This window comes from Mus caroli, unplaced genomic scaffold, assembly GCF_978045245.1.
Source record: "Mus caroli unplaced genomic scaffold, Mus_caroli_1 scaffold_1, whole genome shotgun sequence".
Lineage (NCBI taxonomy): Eukaryota > Metazoa > Chordata > Mammalia > Rodentia > Muridae > Mus > Mus caroli.
This window is the reverse complement of record NW_028227256.1, coordinates 55,351,574-55,372,136: the sequence shown is the minus strand read 5'-3', so window position 1 is coordinate 55,372,136 and position 20,563 is coordinate 55,351,574. Positions and strand designations below refer to the sequence as shown.

The window sequence follows — 20,563 nt, the reverse complement described above, 5'->3', positions numbered from 1 at the left end:
GCCGGGCGTGGCGGCACACACCTTTAATCCCAGCACTTGGGAGGCAGAGGCAGGCGGATTTCTGAGTTCGAGGCCAGCCTGGTCTACAAAGTGAGTTCCGGGACAGCCAGAGCTACACAGAGAAACCCTGTCTCGAAAAACAAAAACAAAAACAAAAAAAAACAAGTCAGAGGAAGCTACGTGGGGGTCATGTACTTTAAGCATTAACATTAGACACAAACACTAAAGAGTGGCCATTAGAAAGGGAGACCGTATATGGTAAGATCCTTCATTCGGCTTCACGTGAATTCTCCATCCCCTAGGAGCTGCCTACCACCTTTCACTCACTATGGACAGTCCCCTCTTAACATAATGGCTTTATTTGTTGAAAATCACTAACAGTTGTACTAATCACTTTTTTTTTTTTTTTTTTTTTTTGGTTTTTCGAGACAGGGTTTCTCTGTGTAGCCCTGGCTATCCTGGAGCTCACTCTGAAGACCAGGCTGGCCTCGAACTCAGAAATCCTCCTGCCTCTGCCTCCCAAGTACTAATCACTTTTAATAAAGGAAACCCAGGTTATCAGGCAGGAATAGGAAAGTGCATGCGGAGAGTTTTGAGCGTGCATATGCAGGCACCTGAGAACAGACCCAGGTACCCGTGGCTGAGCTGAGCTTCCTCTGCCAGGGAACTGCAGCACACACTGCACTCCCACTTGTCTTGCCGCCAGCATTGCACCAGCAGTCCAGAATTCCTGCCTGCCTGAACAAATTATTTCTATTTATTTTACGTGCATACATGTTTTATATGTATCTGCACCATGTATGTGTGCATGCCTAGTGCTTATAAAACTAGAAGAGAGTGATGGATCCCTGGAACTAGTGTTATAGACGGGTATGAGCTGCCACACAGGTGCTGGGAATCAAACCCAGATCCTCTGGAAGAGCAGTTTTGTTCTTAGTGCTGAGCCAGCTCTCCAACTCCAAAAGATAGTCTGAAGTCAAAGCTACTTGAATGTCTTCCAAATGAGGTGAAGGCTGGAGGTGGCCTGGCACACTTTCATTCCTGCAGTGGCGAGGAAGAAGCATGCAGATCTCCATGGGTTCCAGGCTAGCCAAAGCTACATGCATATTGAGACCCTGTCGCAAAACACAACAGAAGTCAGTAAGATGAAACGTGTACTGGGGGAAATAAAACAGAAAAATCCCTGTCAGGTTTGGAACAGGATGGAGGATCTAGCAGGAGTGTCCAGCTACTTGAAGCCCGTGGATAATAAGGCATCTGGTCCAAGCTGTAAATTTACTGAAAACAGGACATTCTGAGGGGCTTTCATGATTCTTGTTTGTAACTCAGTTGCGTGGTCTCAAGTATGACAGTGTCAGGCTAGCTGTGCCTGAAGGAAAGAAAGCACAGGGAAGGAAACCGTCCTCTCCTGCCCTCCAGCTGCAGACGTTCCTGTTACAAAGGGTTCGACAGTCTCAGTGTTTACAGTAGATGTGTCATGTCCCCTTTGCCTTCGTTTTCTACTTAGGTATTTAAATGTTTAGATGTTACAAATATTATGTAAAAATAAAGACCATCTGAGCAGTGGCACCACATGCCTTTGATCCCAGCCCTTGGGAAGCAGGGGCATGTGAATATATCTGAGTTGGAGGCCACCCTGGACTACAGAGAGAGAGTTCCAGGACAGCCAGGACTCCACAGAGAAATCCTGTCTCAAAAAAACCAAAATAAAATAAAATCTGTGGGGCAATGGTGGTGCAGGCCTTTAATCTCAGCACTTCGGAAACAGAGTCAAGTGGATCATTGAATTTGAGGCCAGCCTGGACAAGAGTTTGTTCTAGGACAGCCAGGGCCACACAGAGAAACCCTGTCTTGAGAAATACTGTCTTGAAAAACCCAAAATAAATAAATATAAATTTAAAATTCAGAGGGGTTTTGTTTTGTTTAACCTTCAATAGAAAGGTCCAGATAGCTTCCTTACAAGGGGTTAACAGATGGAATGTTCTTTTCTCTTGTAGGGAACTGATGGTGTAGAATATTTATTAATTCCTGTTGACAGCGGAATATTGGCTGATTTCTTGGAGAAGGAAGAGGAGGAGGCATAGGCTGTCTCTTATCCTTGAACTTTCTGTGGAAGCTTCATTGTGGCCCAGCTGCTGCTCCTCAGTAAGAATGCTGGTTTACATCCAACATTAGGTCATTCTCTCCAGCAAAGAAGGTGTTCTATGGAAGAGGCATATCATCAATTTGAACTTTGATTAGCCTGGCTGGTGTACTGTCTCTAATACTCTGCAGTGGTCGTTGAGTTGGATAAAAGTGCCTTTAATTTATGACTTCTCTGGAGACGTCTTGCTGGGTGTACCATGTGCTCAGGGATTATTTGGAGCTGGGTATTTTGGATAATTTTATACTGGATGCTATCCCTAATTTTTGAGGGCAATTTAACACTCCAGAGCTGATTACTGCAAGTGCACTTGCTTCAGACGGTCAGAGGACAAGAGTTCAGAGTAGCGTTCTTACGGGACTGATGAAGAAGGAGGTGGTCCTGCTTCTCCTGAGATGATGGTAGAAGGTGTCAGTGGACTGAGATGACGCAGCCTTCTCCTTGTGGACTTAGGCCACACATGCTAAATAAAGACAGCCGGCACTGTTCAAATGAGATCACGGGAGAAGTACAAGGGATGTGTGCATATGTGGAGCATGTGTCCAATCTAGAAAGCATATTTAAAATAGTTGGTACCAGGAGAAGCCAGGCTAAGAAATAAAGTCCTGATTTACATTTCATGAATTGTTTTCAGTACAGTAGAAAATAAAAACATTTCATCATTCTTGTACATTGACATTTTCTATTTTCTTAAATAGCTCACAGGGATAGGTAGCACACACCTTTAATCCCAGCACTCAGGAGTCAGAGGCAGGCGGATTGCTTCTCTCCTTTAAGACACAAGACATGAGCTCACATTTGTAATACCAACATCAAGAAAGCAGAGGCAAGAGGGAAGCATGAGTTCAAGACCTAGACTAGTTAGTGAGTTCTAGACCAGTCTAAGCTGCGGTGATGTCCTGTTTCAAAAAAACAACAAACATTCAATAAATAAATACACATTGGTAACATGAAACCTGCTGGTCTGCACTTTGCTTGTGTGGAGTGTGGTATGTAAGTGTGGGTGTCTGTGCAGAGGCTGAATAAGATGTCTTCTACCACCTTCTGCCTTATTTCCTTGAGACAAGGCCTCTCTTCACTGAACCAGCGCTCCTTGTAGGCCAGATGGGCTGCCAGTGAGCCTGTCTTCACACCAGCTTTTTGTGAGTGCTGGAATCCAAACTCAGGTACTTCTTACCCGCTGAGACAGCCCCCCAACTCCATGTACTTTTCCAGTTTTGCTTATTCTCTCTAGTCTAACTCCTGCAGTATAGACAAGCATCTGATTAGAGAATGCGACATCTTTGCTGTTGCCTTTATGGTTTTTGTTACTAGATGTCGCTCTTAATAAATGAAAGTGCAGTTTGCAGAGTCCTTTTGTAGTTTTGAAGTGTCTGACAAGGATTGAATGCATCGTACAAATCTAATGGGTACCTAGGCAGATCGCTATACACTCACCCCCTTCTCTGAGCAGCATTGTCCCTTCATGCCTAGCAGTTATAACCTGACTTGAAGCTCTGATTCCTGCCTAATTGGTTTCTGGGCTGGAGGTGTAATTTCACTGGGGGAACTCTTGGTGTTATTTTAGTTTTTAGGTTAGCATGCAAAAGTAATGGATTCCCTTATGCCCTTTCAAATACATAGTATCCCTGTATTGGTTCTCATCTGGCCCCCTCCCCAACAGCCATGTTCCCTCTGCTTTCTTAGCATGTGCATCCCATCACCCTCATTTGCTCTTTTTTTTCCTTAAAAAATCTCTCATCCTGTCTCCTCCCTTTTTGGTTCTATCACCTGTGTGCACCTACATACACACACACACCACACACACATACATTCTAGGTTCTTCATAAGAGAAATACAGCGTGTCCTTTTTTTTTTTTTTTTTTTTTGGCTTTTTTTCGAGACAGGGTTTCTCTGTGTAGCCTTGGCTGTCCTGGCACTCACTCTGTAGACCAGGCTGGCCTCGAACTCAGAAATCCACCTGCCTCTGCCTCCCAAGTGCTGGGATTAAAGGCGTGCGCCACCACGCCCGGCACAGCGTGTCCTTTTTAAAAGGTTTATTTAATGTGCATGAGTACACTGTAACTGTCTTCACACACACTAGAAGAGGGCATTGGATCCCATTACATGTGGTTGCTGGGAATTGAACTCAGGACCTATGGAAGAGCAGTCAGTGTCCTTAACTACTGAGCCATCTCTCCAGCCACCCCGCTTCCCCACCCCCACCCCAGTTTGTCTTTCTGAGTCTGGCTTGTACAGTGACTGCAGAAAATGCTGGGTAATAATCAGTCATATTTTGAACACTTAACACCATTAATTAGGAGGAGTTTGGAGTTCAGTGGTAGAACACTTGCCTTCTGTTCATAGAGCAGGAACATAGTCCAAGACTAGTCCAGTCCTGTGAGGGGAATTCTGAGTGTGAGAAAACAGTTTCTTCAAAAACACAAAATTGTTCTTGGGATGTGCTTCTGTGCCCTTCCCAGGGGGAGCAAGCAGAGAGGAGTGAGTTGACCTTAGATTATTCATTACAGTTGGCTGGCTATTCTTACTGTTCATACACCTCCATGGAAACCATGGTTTCGCTACATGAGGCTTGTGATTGTGCCTTTATTCAGGTGACTCTTAGCCCTCAGAGTGTAAATTGTCTGATGCTCTGAATAAACTTGGCTATTGCGTGAGACATCAGTTCACCTCATTTTTAGGCCCTACTCTCAAGTCCATGCTGCCAACTAGAGTGGTAACCACAAAGTGTCCAGTTTGATCCCTGTACCACCAAGAAACAAAACAAAAATTAAAGGAAGGTTTGCCTTTAATGTACTCTTTACATACAGTTTTAACGAATGAACTATGACATTGGTTGAGCCATATTAGTGAACTGAAATGAGAAGCCCAATACAGTTCTGCAGAAGGGTGGTGCACCAACTCCTGCACAGCCGTTTCAATCCAGGTGATCTGTGGCTTCTGTCATGATGTCCTTGACGTCCTTGCATTTTAAACCACATGGAGAGGGTCCCTGTCTTTCTCAGACAGGATAATATTAATCTTATTCTCAAAGTGAACACGCAGCATTTCTTGAAGCTCAGAAAGGAAGCCTCTTTCAGTGTTGCTGTGTTCACAGAGGATGACATGGATCCCTTTGGAAGCAGCATCCAGAACATCATGGTGGGACATTTCACCTGTGAAAAAGGAAAGAGCAGCAACTTAGATATCAGACTCAGTCTGAGCACTCCGGCTCCTTCAGCAGAAAGCCCTTGTTTGTATTCTGGATGAGTGAACAAAGTTGTGTCTTACTGGGCACAGAAATGGAAGACATGGTATGGTCAGATGTAGGATGTTTGCCTCGGGTACAAGGTCCTGTGTTTGCTGCTGAGCACAGAAAAAAAGTTCAAACTCAACTGTACACATCACTTTAGGATGCTGAGTCATATCTCTGTTGAAGAGTAAGGACAAAGGAATAGAACAGAAGACAGAGAAGAAGTATGTGCAGAGGTCAAAAGTCAGTTCACTCCTCCCTTTGTAGGATCTGGAAATGAAGTCCAGGCATCACTTGCAGGGATTCCATTTTCAGTTTCATCTATACATTAGTCATAAAGGATCACATCATACAGGATTTTGAATGTGCCAGCATTTTTACTATAACCTATTACATGGGTCCATGTGTGAAATTTTCCTCTTATGCTTGTATTACTCAAAACAGTTTTGTAACATTTTAGACATAATATTTTCTTTGACTGATGCAAAATGCTGCCCAGGATGGCAGTATACCTGTACTTCTAGAATTTGGGACGCTAAGGCAAGAGGATCAAGAGCCCAGGGCCAGCCTCTGCTAAAATAAGGGAGTCAGAGGCTATACTGGGTTACAGAGACCCTGTCACAGTTAAGCAACCAAACAAACAAACAAATGCCTTGTTAGGAAGTTATTGTGGCCAGGCCATGGCACATGCCTTTAATCCTAGCACTCATAGGCAGTCTGAGGCCAGCCTGGTCTATAGAGCGAGTTCCAAGACAGTCAGGGACACACAGAAAGACCCTGTAATTGAAAAACCAAGAAAAAAGTTAATGTGAGAAAATATAGGGAACACTCAAATATGTTTTGGATTGTTTTTGTTTTTGTTTTCTGTTTTTCGAGACAGGTTTTTTTTTCTGTGTAGCCCTGGCTGTCCTGGAACTCTCTTTGTAGACCAGGCTGTCCTCGAACTCAGAAATCTACCTGCCTCTGCCTCCCAAGTGCTGGGATTAAAGGCATGCACCACCATCACCCAGCATGTTTTGGATTTTTAAAAGCACCACTTATGAATTTGATAAGTGAATTTGAGAACAGAAACATTTTGGGGGAGGGGAAATGAATATAATCAAAAATGAAGTTCTTGAAGAACACATCAGTGCCTCTGTGTGTGTCATGTGGAATTTGGTTTGTTCATAAAAACTTTGGCCAGTGTTTACAGACATAAAGCCATTACACATAACTTTAAAAAAATATATTTGTTGTTGTTTTGTTTTTTCAAAACAGGGTTTCTCTGTGTAGCCCTGGCTGTCCTGAGAACCACTCTGTAGACAAAGCTGGCCTCAAACTCAGAGCTTCACCTGCCTCCCAAGTCATAGGATTTAAGTCGTGCACCATCAGGCCTATATACATTTTTTAAATGTATAAATAAGAGAAAAATGTGTTCTTGGGAAAGTGAGCTATTTTCAACACTACACAATTGTATCAGTTCATGGTTGGGAACAGTTTGTATCCGAGTACCCTTTAAAATATCTTGGGGCTGGTGAGATGGCTCAGTGGTTAAGAGTGCCGACTACTCTTCCAAAGGTCCTGAGTTCAAATCCCAGCAACCATGTGATGGCTCACAACCATCCGTTTTGAAATCTGATGCCCTCTTCTGGAGTGTCTGAAGACAGCTACAGTGTACTCACATATAATAAATATTAAAAAATATATATATCTTAACATTTTGCAATTGCTTGAATTTATCTAACGCACATATTATAACAAATCCAAAGCCTTCCATATGTATGTAAAGGATTATGTGTACACACATAATCTGGAACCATCTGGACATGAAATGCTGGCAGCTGACACCTCCCCCCTCACTGGTTCCTTGTATAATCTCAGAAGTATGGCATTCCCTTATGCCAACGTTGGAAATTAGACACTTACTAATGTTTTTCTTCACCTTACATTTTTAGACAAGATCTTTGTGGACATGGAGCTCAGCACCTCCTCTAGACTAGCTGGCAGTGAGCTCAGACTATTGGGATTATAGACATGGGCTGCTGCACTCGGCTCTTCTGATGTAGGCCCAGAGCAAACTCAGGTCCTCATGCATACATCACAAGCACTTCATCAACTGAGCATTCCCCTGAATGACTAAGAAGTAAAGGATAGAGGGAGGTGTTGACTCCCTAATTGGTTCTTGATTGTGTCAATAAAGGAGGTGGAAGCCAATTGCTGGGCAAAAAGAACAAGGCGAGACTTCCAAGTTCCAGGAGGAAGAGAAGGGATACAGAGAAAGAGGAATTCAAATCAGGCTTTGGAATGAGGAGGAAGATTAGTTTGTAGCCTCTGCAGCAAGGGGGTGGAGGCACAAAGGATGGAGGGAGTTGGTAAAATTAGAGCAAGAAATTCTTCGCCCAGCCATTGAGTTACCTGGCTAGCTTTAAAATAATAAAACTGTTTTCCATCAGAGGGGACTAAGGTGGGCAGGAGGAGAAAGAGGGCAGCCAGGGTGGTTGTTGGCGGCTTGGTGAAGCTAGCCTTGAGGGCTGGGGGAGCCATCACAGCTCCCAGGAAAAACAGCCAGCTGGCTGTTGGCAGAGCTAAGTGGTGGCAACTGAACTTGGAGTCTGACTGGGAATGCAGGCAGAGCTTGTTTATTAAAATTACATGCAACAGTAAAGAAAAGTTGAGGAAGAGATCCAGAAATAGTCCTACCTGTGAGGTAAAGGTCGGCCTCCACTCCTTGTAGAACGCTGCCCCCAGAACCAGCACACAGGGCCACAACTTTGACTGGGGACTCTTCAAGACAAAAGTACCACCAGGTGTTATTACAAAGATCCGACTCCTTCCAGTTCAACACTGGTACTACAATTCTAACTCTAATGCAGACTAGCTAGACCAATATAATGAATTATGCTGTCTTTGATTTTAAAATGGGTGAGGTGGCACACACCTTTAAACCAACACTTGGGAGGCAGAGGCAGGTGGATCTCTGTGAGTTCAAGGCCAGCCTGGTCTGTATAGTTTTGGGACAGCCAGGGTTACACTGTGAGACCCTGTCCCAAAAAAATAAATGCAAAGCAACAGCAAAGCCAAAGTCAGGCCTGATGGCGATGGCACATGGAGTCAGTCAGGCATGCCGATGGTGACGGTGCATGCCTGTAATCCCAGCATCTGTGAGGATGGCCCTAAGTTCAGGACCAGTTCTCAATTCATGAAATTTGAACTTGGACAGAGCTAGTGACCCTCCTGCCTTCACTCCTCAAGTGCCAAATTAGTAGTGTGTGCCAGCATGCCTAGCCCCAAAAACAACGTTTTAAAAATGTAGGCAGGGCTGGTGAGATGGCTCAGTGGGTAAGAGCACCCAACTGCTCTTCCAAAGGTCGAGAGTTAAAATCCCAGCAACCACATGGTGGCTCACAACCATCCGTAACAAGATCTCTTCTGGAGTGTCTGAAGACAGCTACAGTGTACTTACATATAATAAATAAATAAATCTTTTAAAAAAAAAAAAAGTAGGCAAATGATCCAGTTTGACACCACAAAGGGAATGAAAGGCAAGGGCACAGTTCCTTCTAACGCAGCCGCAAAAGCCCACGAGCCTGGGTAACAGCAGTGCTGCTGCTCTGGGCTTTGCCTTATGCTAATAGTAATCCTCAGCTGGGTCTGCAGACAGTGGCGAGAGGGCTGAGGAACTAACAGAACAAGTTAGAGAAAAAAATGCAGGGCAGGAGAGGTGGATGGTTGGGTTAAAAGCACTTGCTGCTGTTCATGAGGACCCAAGATTGGTTCCCAGCATCCGTGTCTAGTGGCTCGCCACCTCAGTTCCAGGGGCATCTGACAACATGCAAACACTTCAAGTTGAAAAAAATGCAGTGAGCCGGGCGTGGTGGCGCATGCCTTTAATCCCAGCACTCAGGAGGCAGAGGCAGGCAGATTTCTGAGTTCAAGGCCAGCCTGGTCTACAAAGTGAGTTCCAGGACAGCCAGGGCTATGCAGAGAAGCCCTGTCTCAAAAAAACAAAAAACAAAAAAAAACCCAGTATGCACCTATAATCCCAGCACTTCAGAGACAGAAGCAAAAGAAGCAGGAATTTGAAGCCATCCTGTGCTCTGTAAGATCAGGTGTCAAAAATAAATAAAACCAAAATTTGTCCTAAGTCACAGTACATCTACCAGATGATGAAAGATATTTACCTAATGTTCTCCCCACTCCAAGAGCTAAGCGAAGATGAGACAGCTTTAGGTGTGCTTTGATTCGCTCTATCATTATTGCCAGGGAGACAGATTCATCCAGTGTGCACAACCGTCCCATTCCAGTATGCAGAAGCAAAGGCTGAAGAGAAATACAAGTTAGAGATACTATCTGTTCCAACTCCTAAAAAATGTATAGAATGGAATCAATAAGGTTTACGTATTTAAACCTACAATAGGAAGCTTCAGCTAAAGTTTCAAATGCAAACCTAACAAAAACATCCTAACTTCTGGGAGCTCACATCCTCCTAGGTATTAACACATAATCAAGACTAAGTTTCTTAAATCAAGGTAGCTACTACATTAGGGGAACATAAAGGAATACAAACTGGGAGCTGGAAAGAGAGCTCAGCAGTTAAGAGCACTTGCTGCTCTTGCAGAAGAGCCAAATTTGGTTCCCAGCACCCACATGGCAGCTCACAGCTACCTGTAACTCTAAGGGATCCAACATCTCTCTGGCCTCCATAGGCACAGTCTACACAAGGCGCGTGCGCGCGCACACACGCACACACACACACACAGAAAAATAAATCATTTAAGAAGCAAGGACTGTACCCAAGATATAAGATACAATTTGTTAAACGCATGAAACTCAAGAAGATCGAAGACCAAAGTGTGGACACTTTGCCCCTTCTTGGAATTGGGAACAAAACACCCATGGAAAGAGTTACAGAGATAAAGTTTGGAGCTGTGAAGAAAGGATGGACCATCTAGAGACTGCCATATCCAGGGATCCATCCCATAATCAGCTTCCAAACGCTGACACCATTGCATACACTAGCAAGATTTTGCTGAAAGGACCCTGATATAGCTGTCTCTTGTGAGACTATGCCGGGGCCTAGCAAACACAGAAGTGGATGCTCACAGTCAGCTATTGGATGGATCACAGGGCCCCCAATGGAGGAGCTAGAGAAAGTACCCAAGGAGCTAAAGGGAACTGCAACCCCATAGGTGGAACATTATTATGAACTAACCAGTACCCCAGAGCTCTTGACTCTAGCTGCATTTGTATCAAAAGATGGCCTAGTTGGCCATCACTGGAAAGAGAGGCCCCATTGGACTTGCCAACTTTATATGCCCCAGTACAGGGGAATGCCAGGGCCAAGGGGTGGGGGTGGGGGGGGGTTTGGGGGGGGAGTGTATTGGGGACTTTTTGGATAGCATTGGAAATGTAATTGAGGAAAATACCTAATTAAAAAAAAAAAAAAAAAAAAAAAAAGAAGCAAGGACTGTCTAAATGAGCTGGGTCTGGAAGGCAGATGCTTTGGTTTTACTGGGATGTAGACCATATAGAAAACCAGAAAGAAAATAAAGGAAGTGATGTCAAGGACACTAGGAAAGGTCAGGGGCAGGATGGGACATGGAAAGACATTCTAAACCAAAAGATGTGAACAATGTGGACACGGGAGGCCCAGCTCAAAAGGTGCCAGAGGGACTAATATTAGCAACTAGGTTAGAGACGTTTCTTGTGATATTTTGGCAAAGAATGTGGCTGTTGTCCTAAAAACCCACCTGAGGTTAAATCAAAAACTTTTGGTAGAGAAGAGTTCAAGACAACCTAATATTGTCTCTGTTGCCTGGTTACCGGCAATCCCACTTATGCATGTCTACAATGGAAAGGAACAAGCTGGGCAAAAAGGAAGATAAAGTGGAGTGTGAAGAAGAGAACAGGAAGAAATTTAATGCAGGAGCCAAAGCTTGCGCTCAGCAGACAGGTGGAGGCCTCCTGTGAAATGGAGGAGGGGTGCTCAGGTAAGGCCCCACCCAGCTAGGCTTCTGTTTTCACTTCTGTAAACAAGGCTGGTTTCCCCAACTACAGAGGATGTACTTGATCACGTATAGGTAGAAGTACATAGGCAGGAAGTCAGTCAGGATGCATGCTCGCCGTAAGTGGATGAAGGCAGAGAGCACATCAGTCCTGTAGGGTAATACGCCCTGTGCCTTAATACGTCTCTATCATAACTCATGGCCATTCTCTGGGAACCCAGGGATGGACCTGGGCAGTGCCACTGTCCTAGCCAGTATTCAATAAAGTTTGCTTCAAATGTGGCTCAAAACCTGTGGCTGTGGTCTTATTCTTGACTGGTGGGATCAACAAGAACTGTGCTGCAGTCAGCAAAGCCATAGAGGAAGAGCAGCTTAAGTCCTGTGACACCAGACATGGAGCTACAGGATTTGGGAGTTTACCCTGATAGGTCTCATTCTGGCTTGGTCCAGTATTTCCTCCCTATGCCCTCCTTCCTCCTTTTAAGAATAGTAATGTATTTTCTGTGCTGTTGTGTTTTGGAAATATGGAATTTACTTTTGATTTCACAAGGGGTCACAACGAAAAGATTGCCTTGAGTTTCAGAAGAGACACTGAACATTGGACTTTTAAAGAGTACTGAGACTATGAAAGACTATGGGAACTTCAGAAGTTGGACTAAAATCATTTTTCTTGATTACATGGCTATGAGCCTTTGAGGGGGCAAGAAGTGGTGTGAGTGAATATAGCCCTGCTCATAATTTGAAATCTTGGTCCCTAGTTGTGACACTGTTTAGGAAGGATTAGGAGGTGTGGCCTGGTTAGAGGAGGTCACTGGGAGAAGGCTCTGAGGTTTCAAAAGACTCAAGCCACTCCCAGTGTTCCCTCTGTGCTTTCTACTTATGGTTCAAGATGGGATCCTCAAGAGCAAAGGGACTAACACAAAAGGGTAGTGAACATCCCAGTCTAAAAGTCGTAAGTTCCGATAGTTTCCTAGTCCGAAATGTCACAATATGCACTGGCTGGTTTGGTGCCAACTTGACAGAAGCAGGAGTCATCACAGAAAAGGAGCCTCCCTTGAGGAAATGCCTCCAGGAGATCCAGCTGTAAGGCATTTTCTCAATTAGTGATCAAAGGTGGGAAGGCCCATTGTGGGTGGTGCCATTCCTGGGCTGGCAGTCCTGGGTTCTGTAAGAAAGCAAGTTGAGCAAGCCAGGGGAAGCAATACACTAAGCAGCACCTCTCATGCCTCTGCATCAGCTCCTGCCTGTAAGTTTCTGCCCTGTGTGAATTCCTGTCCTGACTTCCTTTGGTGGTCAACAGCAATGTGGAAGTGTAAGCTGAATAAACCCTTGCTTCGTGGTCATGATGTTTTGTGCAAGAATACAAACCCTGACTAAGACACAGTAGCTTCCAGGAATGCTGATTGTGTGTGTGTGTGTGTGTGTGTGTGTGTGCATCTCTAAGTTCTATGGACCAAACTCAGGTTGCTAGACTTGCACCACAATCTCCTTTACCAATTGAGCCATCTTACCGGCCCTTGATGACTGTTTTACTTAACAGTTTACAAATTGTGATGGTTTGTATATGCTTGGTCCACGGAATGGCACTGTTGGGAGGCGTGGCCTTGTTGGTGTGGGCTTTAAAACCCTTGTCCTAGCTGCCTGGGAGTCAGTATTCTGCAAGCAGCCTTCAGATGAAGATGTAAACTCTCAGCTTCTCCTACACCATGCCTGCCTAGATGCTGCCATGTTCCCGCCTTGATGATAATGGACTGAACCTCTGAACCTGTAAGCCAGCCCCAATTAAATGTTGTCCTTTGTGCCGGGCAGTGCACACCTTTAATCCCAGCACTCGGGAGGCAGAGGCAGGCGGATTCTGAGTTCTAAGCCAGCCTGGTCTACAGAGTGAGTTCCAGGACAGCCAGGGCTACATAGAGAAACCCTGTCTCGAAAATCAAAAAGTGGGCTGGTGAGATGGCTCAGTGGGTAAGAGCACCCGACTGCTCTTCCGAAGGTCCAGAGTTCAAATCCCAGCAACCACATGGTGGCTCACAACCATCCTTAACGAGATCTGGTGCCCTCTTCTGGAGTGTCTGAAGACAGCTACAGTGTACTTACATATAATAAATAAATAAATCTTTAAAAAAAAAAAAAAAAAAGAAAATCAAAAAGTTGGTGATGGTATCCATTCACAGCAGTAAAACCCTAACTAAGACACAAATGAATTGCAGCACAACACAACTGTAATGCAGCCCACAAACATTCATACATTAAACACATGCAGTCTCTGCATGCCAGTTGTTAAGACGCACAACAACGTGCGGGCAGGATGAATTCTTTTTTACCTTCTCCAATGAAAGAATCTCAGTTTTCTGATAAAGCTGTCTGTCCTGGGAAAGAAAGGCTAGCACCTGCATCAGAGTCTTCTGAGTACAGTTCAGGCTGATCCGGGTGTGCTCTTCACCATCACACCTAGAAAACAATCAGTTCTGATTAGGATAAAAGTATAACCTGGCCGGGCGAGGTGGCGCACGCCGAGGCAGAGGCAGGCGGATTTCTGAGTTCGAGGCCAGCCTGGTCTACAGAGTGAGTTCCAGGACAGCCAGGGGGCAGAGGTAGGCAATCTCTGTTAATTTGAGGCCAACCCGGTCTACACAGTGAGTTCCAGTAGAGTCAGGGGTATATAGTGAGAACTTGTCTCAATCAATCAAAAAATAAATAAAATGAAACCAAACAATGTGCAAAACAAAACTATATTTCCTTAAATGTAAGTCTGTATGGATACCTACTTCTTGGCTGAGCAGGATGACACATGCCTATATCCTAATACTTGGAAGACCAAGGCAAAAGCATCAAAAGTTTGACACCAGTGTGGGCTACAAAGTAAGACCCTGTCTCATTAAAGCAACAAAAGTGTGCAGTTCTCTGTAAGCACAGAAAACAATTATTTAGATTTTGAATATTTTATTTATTGTGTGTGTGTCTGTCTGTCTGTAGGGTGGCATATGCATTTGGACTATGGCATATGGAGGTTGAAGGACAGCTTACAGGAGTTGATTTTCTGCTTCCAGAGTGTGGGTCCCAAGGACTGACATTAAGTCATCAGATTTGGCAACAGGTACTTTACCCATTAAGCCATCTCACTACCACCACCCCCCCCTTTTTTTTTTTGGTTTGGTTGGTGCCTGGAATCATCAGGGCCCCACACAGGACATGGGCATGTGCTCTACCACTGATAATACTCCAGTCCTTATCTTTCCTGATGCTTCCATGGTATTAGAATGAATTCAGAAAGAGCATCTCCTACCCTACCTCTAAATGACCAAGTAACGGGCCTCGACAGGGGCCTTCTCACTTGTTCCTCATTTCAAGAGCTTGGGAATCACTGCTTCACTGGAAACTGATAATGTTTACATTATTAATACATCACTTGGGTCCGTCTACATCCTTTAAAGTAAAAACAATTATCTGTCAGTATTACCAAGCGGTAAAGATGCTTTATGTAGGGCTGCAGGGGCAGCTTGGCAGGTAACAGCATGGGCTGCTCAGGCAGAGCACCCACGACTGTGTCTCCAGCTTCAGGGGATCCACTGACCTCTTCTGGCCTCCTCAGGCCCCAGGCACACACAGACATGAGTACAGACAAGATACCCATACACATAAACAAATACAATTTAAAAAGAAATAGAGCCAGGAGTAGTAGCTCACACCTGTTCCCCAACACCTGGAGGCAAGGCCAGGAGTTTGCAGCCACCCGGCATCATGAGACCCTGTGTCAAAAAAAAGACAATTAAAGCAAAAAACAGAGGAGCAGAGAAGAGGCAGAGAAACGGGTCAGTGAGGAACTTCCTGCCAAGCCTGTATGAGGTCAGCCTTTGGAACCCATGCAGTGAAAGGACACAACCACTTCCCCAAGCTGTGACCACCACACATGTACTATGGTATGCACTTGTCCATATAAATACACACACCAAAAAAAAAAAAAAAAAAGTAAAAAACAGGTTTGTAAACCAGAGGAACATATCACGTACCTGGCAGGAAAAGAGGTGATAGAGACACCTCCAACCCCTTTCAGTACAGACATGACTTTGTCCAGGTCTTGGCTGCGGTTCACACTGAAATCTAGTCGGTGAGCTCCCACTGTGGGGTATTCTGGAGCTCTGGAAGGGCGGATGGGCCTGGTAGTGCAAGATCCTAAAGAAAAAATTGTGTGGAAATCAAGTCTTTGTAGTGCTTTAGAATTAGATATTAACTACTACCAGTAAAATCTATGAAATGTCTCAGAACTCATTTTCATGTTTATATACAAAAACATACATACATACGCCTTAGATGCTCACTACCTATCACGATAATCTAGATTGGATCTGGACATACAAAAATAAATCTATTTTCACACTTACTTTCCCAAAGATTCATATTTCAGGAAAATTGGACAAAAAATTGTTTTGTTTTTTAATTATTCACTGTTTGGTCACAATCTACTCATCTAAAACAAAGTACAGATCACAACAAATACTCTTATGCTGAATACATTTATAATGACCATTCTGTTATAAAGGTTTCAGTCCAAGGCCAGCTGGCGCATTCCTTTAATCCCAGCACTGGGAAGGCAGAGGCGCTCTGAGTTTAAGACCAGCCTGGTCTACAAGTTAAGTTCCAAGTCAGCCAAGACTACATAGAGACTGCAAAAAACAAAAGAACAACAACAAAAAAATTGCCTTCGCCCCAAATGAGTACCAAATTAAGCTAAATGATGCCAAACTCCCTCACTGTGCTGGGTGGAAGCACGCTGTGAGATCCCGAGGCTACCTGTCTATGGGCAACATGCCTCTAACTCTAGCTCTGGAAAACGGGAGGACTTCAAGCTTGAGAGCAGACGAGACTGCAAAGTAAGCTCCTTCTAGCAGTAAGATGGGGGAGGGCAGCGAGCCGGCTCACTGGATAAGGGACTTACCACACAGGCCTACTGAGTTCAGTTCCAGAAGCCCATGGTGTGGGAAGGGAATCAAGTCCTGAACGCTGTCCTCTTTGTGCTCCCACACTCACACAATAATAACAGAAATAAAAAAGACAAGGCAACAACAAGCCAGACAGAAAGCTTGATGGCTACATAACTAACCTAGCAAGCCAGCAGCTGAGGGCTGGAATGCCGAGACCTCCTTGTTAATAACTTAACGGTGAAGCCCGTCCAGCAAGGAAGACTCACGCTCTACTTTCTCACCGAAACCAACACATTATCCTCCCTGTTCTGGTTAGTTTTTGTCAGCTTGACACAAGCTGGGGTCATCTGGGAAAAGGAGACCTCAACTGAAACAAAAATGCTTCCCGTCACATTGCCTGTAGGCAAGTCAGTCTTGATTAAGGATTGATGTGGGAGGACCTAGGACTCTGAAGAGGAGGGTCATCCTGGGTTGTCTAAGAAAACAAGCTGAGCAAGTCCTAAGGGGCAAACCAGTAAGCAGTGCTCCTCTGTGGCCTCAACTTCAGTTCCTGGCCTGACTTTGCTTCATGATGGACCGTAAACCAGAAGGTGAAAAACTCTTTTCTTCTCAAGGCGTTTTGGGTCATGGTGTTTATTACGGCAACAGAAAGCACATTAGGACAATCCTCTACATAGAGTTGAAGGCCAGCCTGAGCTACATGAGACCCTGCAGCAAAGCAACGAAAACGTTCCATGGTTTGTTTTCCCTTTGTTTATTTCTGGTGGGATGATAAAGTGTCTGGCTCTATAGCTTAACCTCAAGCTCTTCCTGATTCGACTTCCTGGACGATTAAGAGTATTAAGCTTGGGGCTGGAGAGATGGCTGAGTGGTTAAGAGCACTGACTGCTCTTCTGAAGGTCCTGAGTTCAAATCCCAACAACCACATGGTGGCTCACAACCATCTGTAATGAGATCTGACACCCTCTTCTGGTGTGTCTGAAGACAGCTACAGTGTAGATATAATAATAAATAAATCTTAATTAAAAAAAGAAGAGTATTAAGCTTATACCACACCAAGCCTAATTTACAATATTTCAGTTTTCTTTCTTTTTTTTCTTAAATGATTTTGTTCAGATTTATTTTATTACTTATATGTCTGAATGTTTTGCCTGCATGTATGTATCTATAGGGGTCAGAAGAGGGCGCTGCTTCCCCTGGGACTGGAGTTAACCGGTAGTTATGAGGCTCCATGTGCGTGCTGGAAACCCAGACAGAGGTGTAAGAGCTGAGCCAATTCTCCAGCCCCAACAAATCGTTATTTTTTCAAATGAAACTTGGGCTGGAGAGCTGGTTCAGTCACAGAGAGCACTAGTTGCTCTTGCAGAAGACCTAGGTTCAATTCCCGGCACCCACATGGTGACTCACAAGGGTCTGTAGCTCCAGCTCTAGTGGACCTGACACTCTCTTCTGGCTTATGTGGGCACTGCACACATGTGGTGCACTTACATACAAGCAGACAAAAGATTCGACAGATATAAAAATAAAATACATCTTCAAATGAAACCTAATTACCAAATTTAAGCAATACGTCATTTTTAATATTACATAAAAATAGAAAAACCTGTTGCCCCTTAACATAATTGCAATTTTATTAGGAAGACATTCTAAAATTTCCAAGTATTTGCAGGGAAATCATTAAATATGGAAGGACAAGCGTTTTCTCACCAAGCCCTTTGGCCAGCCAGTTGTTGACTCCCTGGGGTGCCGCATCATAGGCTGTGTGGGGAGAGTAGATGGCGACTCTGCGCTCCAGAGCCCGGATCACGAGGCACTCCTTCCAGGTTTCCCAAGTTATGTGCTTCATGGGCCGGAAGATAAGTGGATGGTAGGAGAGAATGAAGTCTGCCTTCTTTTCCAGAGCCTCGTCCATGACCTCCTCCGTCAGGTCATTGGTCAGGAAGAGTGTACTTACAGTATGGGGTGGGCTTGGCTCCACCAGTAATCCCACATTGTCCCAGCTCTCAGCAAATGAGAGGGATGCAAATTCATTCAAGGACGAGAGAAGAGCCTTAAGATCCATGAAGGAACGGGAAGACCTGCAGATCCACGACTGGGCACGTTGCACACTTGTAGGGACTAGGTGTGCTGATGACAGCATATGGAAACCAGGGAGAAGGGCGCCTGAAATCACAACCCAGGAAATGGTATTTATACACGGTTCACCTCTGCACTGTGAGGCATAAAGCACGTGAGTAAGACAGCTCTCACCACTGACTCAGAGTCAAACAGTGGCTCTGCCACCCTGCAGCATGGTGGGCTCAGCCAAGTCATCTGACCTCTTCATTTTCTTCAAAGGCATTAGTATATCACCTAGCAGAGTATGACGCAATATAAATGCTCAGCCCCTCTTACACCTTCCCTGCTCTGCCCACCACTGCTTCAACCTTACACCCTGTATCTCTGCTGCACACAAATGCACAAACCCACACACCAAGATATTCACGTAGACAGAATAAAACTAACACATTCAAGGGGCTGAAGATGTAGCTCAGTTGGTAGAGTGATTAGCTACCATGCACAAGGTCCCCAGCACCACAGAAACTGGGTGTGGTGGCACACGTCTGTGATCCCAGCACAAGGGAGGTAGAGGATAAGCCAGCCTCAGCTATACAGTCAGTTCTAGGGCAGCAGGAGCAAGAACTGAGGCAGACAGGTCACTCCACAAACGCACAAAGCCAAGGCAAGAAAAGGCCAGAACTGCTGCCCCTGAAACATGTCAACTGCTACCCAGAGAAACAGAGAGGAAAGGCATTGGGCCCCTACCCACATATTCCATGGCTGTGCACTGAATGGTGGGAGGGTAGTGTCACCAAAGAACCAAAACAATTCAAAACAGCGTGATGTGCAATCTGAGAGTTAATAGTAGATTTGAATAAAGGGACCGTGTTTGCCTCAAACAGGTACTGTAAAAGTATCTTTTAAATTCACCTGGTATAGTTGTCCTCTCCCATCTCTCTGCTAAGCTAGGCCTAGTTCTGGAAGCTTATAGCCTCCATACAATCTTATCTAGGCCTATAATGTTTTCAGACTCTGAGAATTACTGCTGAATAAGCTCACCCTTTCTAGTTCTTTCTGAGCTCTGGCTGGCTGGCTGGTTCAACTTAGCTGTTCTGGCTCAAACTCCTCTCCAAGCTGACTGATTCATCTGGCTTCTCTCTCAGCAGCTGACTGAATTGTTCTGCATGGCCTCAAACTAAGCCTGGTAATCCTCTCTAATCTGGCTGCTTCTTGTTCTTTCCGTCTGTCTTCACTTATGCCTAGCTTGTTTTCTCTATCTGCATCCTCTCTATATATAACTGTCCCAGTAAAACTGCCCCCAGTCTCTTTCTGCACTACCCCTTAAGTAGCCCATCTTTTCTCCCTGTTCTGGAGAGAGCTGGGCATATCCTATTCTGTCAAATCTTTCTCTGATTCCTCACTTTGTCTGCCACTCAATTAGACATCACTTTCAAACATGGATGCTTCCTTCTACAAACTAACTTTACCTTCATTGTTTGAGATTAAAGATGTGTGCTAAGGGCACACCACAACTAGAATGGTTCCTCCCACCCAGCCCCGGTAAATAACACAATCTCGGGGGTTCACAGTGTGCCCAGACATCCTGCAACGAGCTACCAACGAAACTGATGTAACCTGTGATTTTCCTGTTATACAATAAACTTCTATTGTGAGCTGACACGACCACGTCCCGGTGTTTTTCTCGGACAATGTGCTCACAGTACAGACACATTTAAAGCATTATTTGAATGGGCTGGAGCTGTCGTACAATGGAGAGATGGGAATATCCATTGCCAATCTACATGCTCTTTAGCCCTCTGAACAGCCATTTGCTATTTTTCAATTACACGAGAGCTCTCTTTACACTCCCGTGTGGTTTTTCTTTCATTTACGCATGGCTCAAGGCCTTTTCCAGAATAATCAAGGGCCGCGCGGCATAGCCTTTATTCCTGGAGTCAGCACCCTCGCCCCTCCTGCAACAAGGCAGTTTTCCTCTGCAACCTCTCCTTCTATATTCATGTTCCCCGGTCCTCTGCAGTCACCACAGCCAGCCCGATGTGCAACTCCAGCGAGAAGAACAGACAGCCCCCGCGAGCCTTTCAGAGGTTCACAACTCACCACAGAAGCTCTTTCGGTGTATCACTTCCGCTCTGCTCCGAAGCTCCTGGCTTTGTGGAAAGAGGCGGGCGGAAGTGGTCCTTTGCGTTCTGCTTCCGACTCCAGGCCGCTGTGTGAAGTTGGG

The 20,563-nt window shown here is 44.9% G+C and overlaps 2 protein-coding genes across 3 annotated transcripts in view; one reads left to right on the top strand and one right to left on the bottom strand.

Moving 5' to 3' along the window:
• Positions 1-3,098, top strand: part of Orc2 (origin recognition complex subunit 2) — a 41,353-nt gene extending 38,255 nt beyond the window's left edge. For both annotated transcript variants that reach the window (XM_021161121.3, XM_021161114.3), the window contains exon 18: positions 1,998-3,098. In XM_021161121.3, the coding sequence (XP_021016780.1) occupies positions 1,998-2,084 (87 nt within the window). In that variant the 3' untranslated portion in view covers positions 2,085-3,098. The remainder of the gene's footprint in view (positions 1-1,997) is intronic.
• A 1,815-nt stretch (positions 3,099-4,913) lies between these two features.
• On the bottom strand, positions 4,914-20,558 carry Nif3l1 (NGG1 interacting factor 3 like 1). Its single transcript, XM_021161689.3, has 7 exons — positions 20,440-20,558; positions 17,989-18,444; positions 15,370-15,532; positions 13,684-13,810; positions 9,536-9,674; positions 8,055-8,138; positions 4,914-5,298 (listed from the first exon to the last, which is right to left on the bottom strand). Exons 2-7 carry the CDS (start codon positions 18,419-18,421, stop codon positions 5,114-5,116), a joined length of 1,131 nt encoding a protein of 376 aa, XP_021017348.1. The 5' UTR covers positions 18,422-18,444; positions 20,440-20,558; the 3' UTR covers positions 4,914-5,113.
• Positions 20,559-20,563: the final 5 nt, after the last annotated feature.

What these genes read in the sequence shown, in the direction of transcription:
- Nif3l1 (XM_021161689.3), bottom strand. Translation starts at nt 18,421, where the DNA reads ATGCTGTCATCAGCACACCTAGTCCCTACAAGTGTGCAACGTGCCCAG. An exon ending in TGGAGTGGGGAGAACATTAG is followed by an intron (nt 8,139 to 9,535) that starts GTAAATATCTTT and finishes TTTGTCTTGAAG; the next exon opens with AGTCCCCAGTCAAAGTTGTG. An exon ending in GGCCGACCTTTACCTCACAG is followed by an intron (nt 5,299 to 8,054) that starts GTAGGACTATTT and finishes CCTTTTTCACAG; the next exon opens with GTGAAATGTCCCACCATGAT.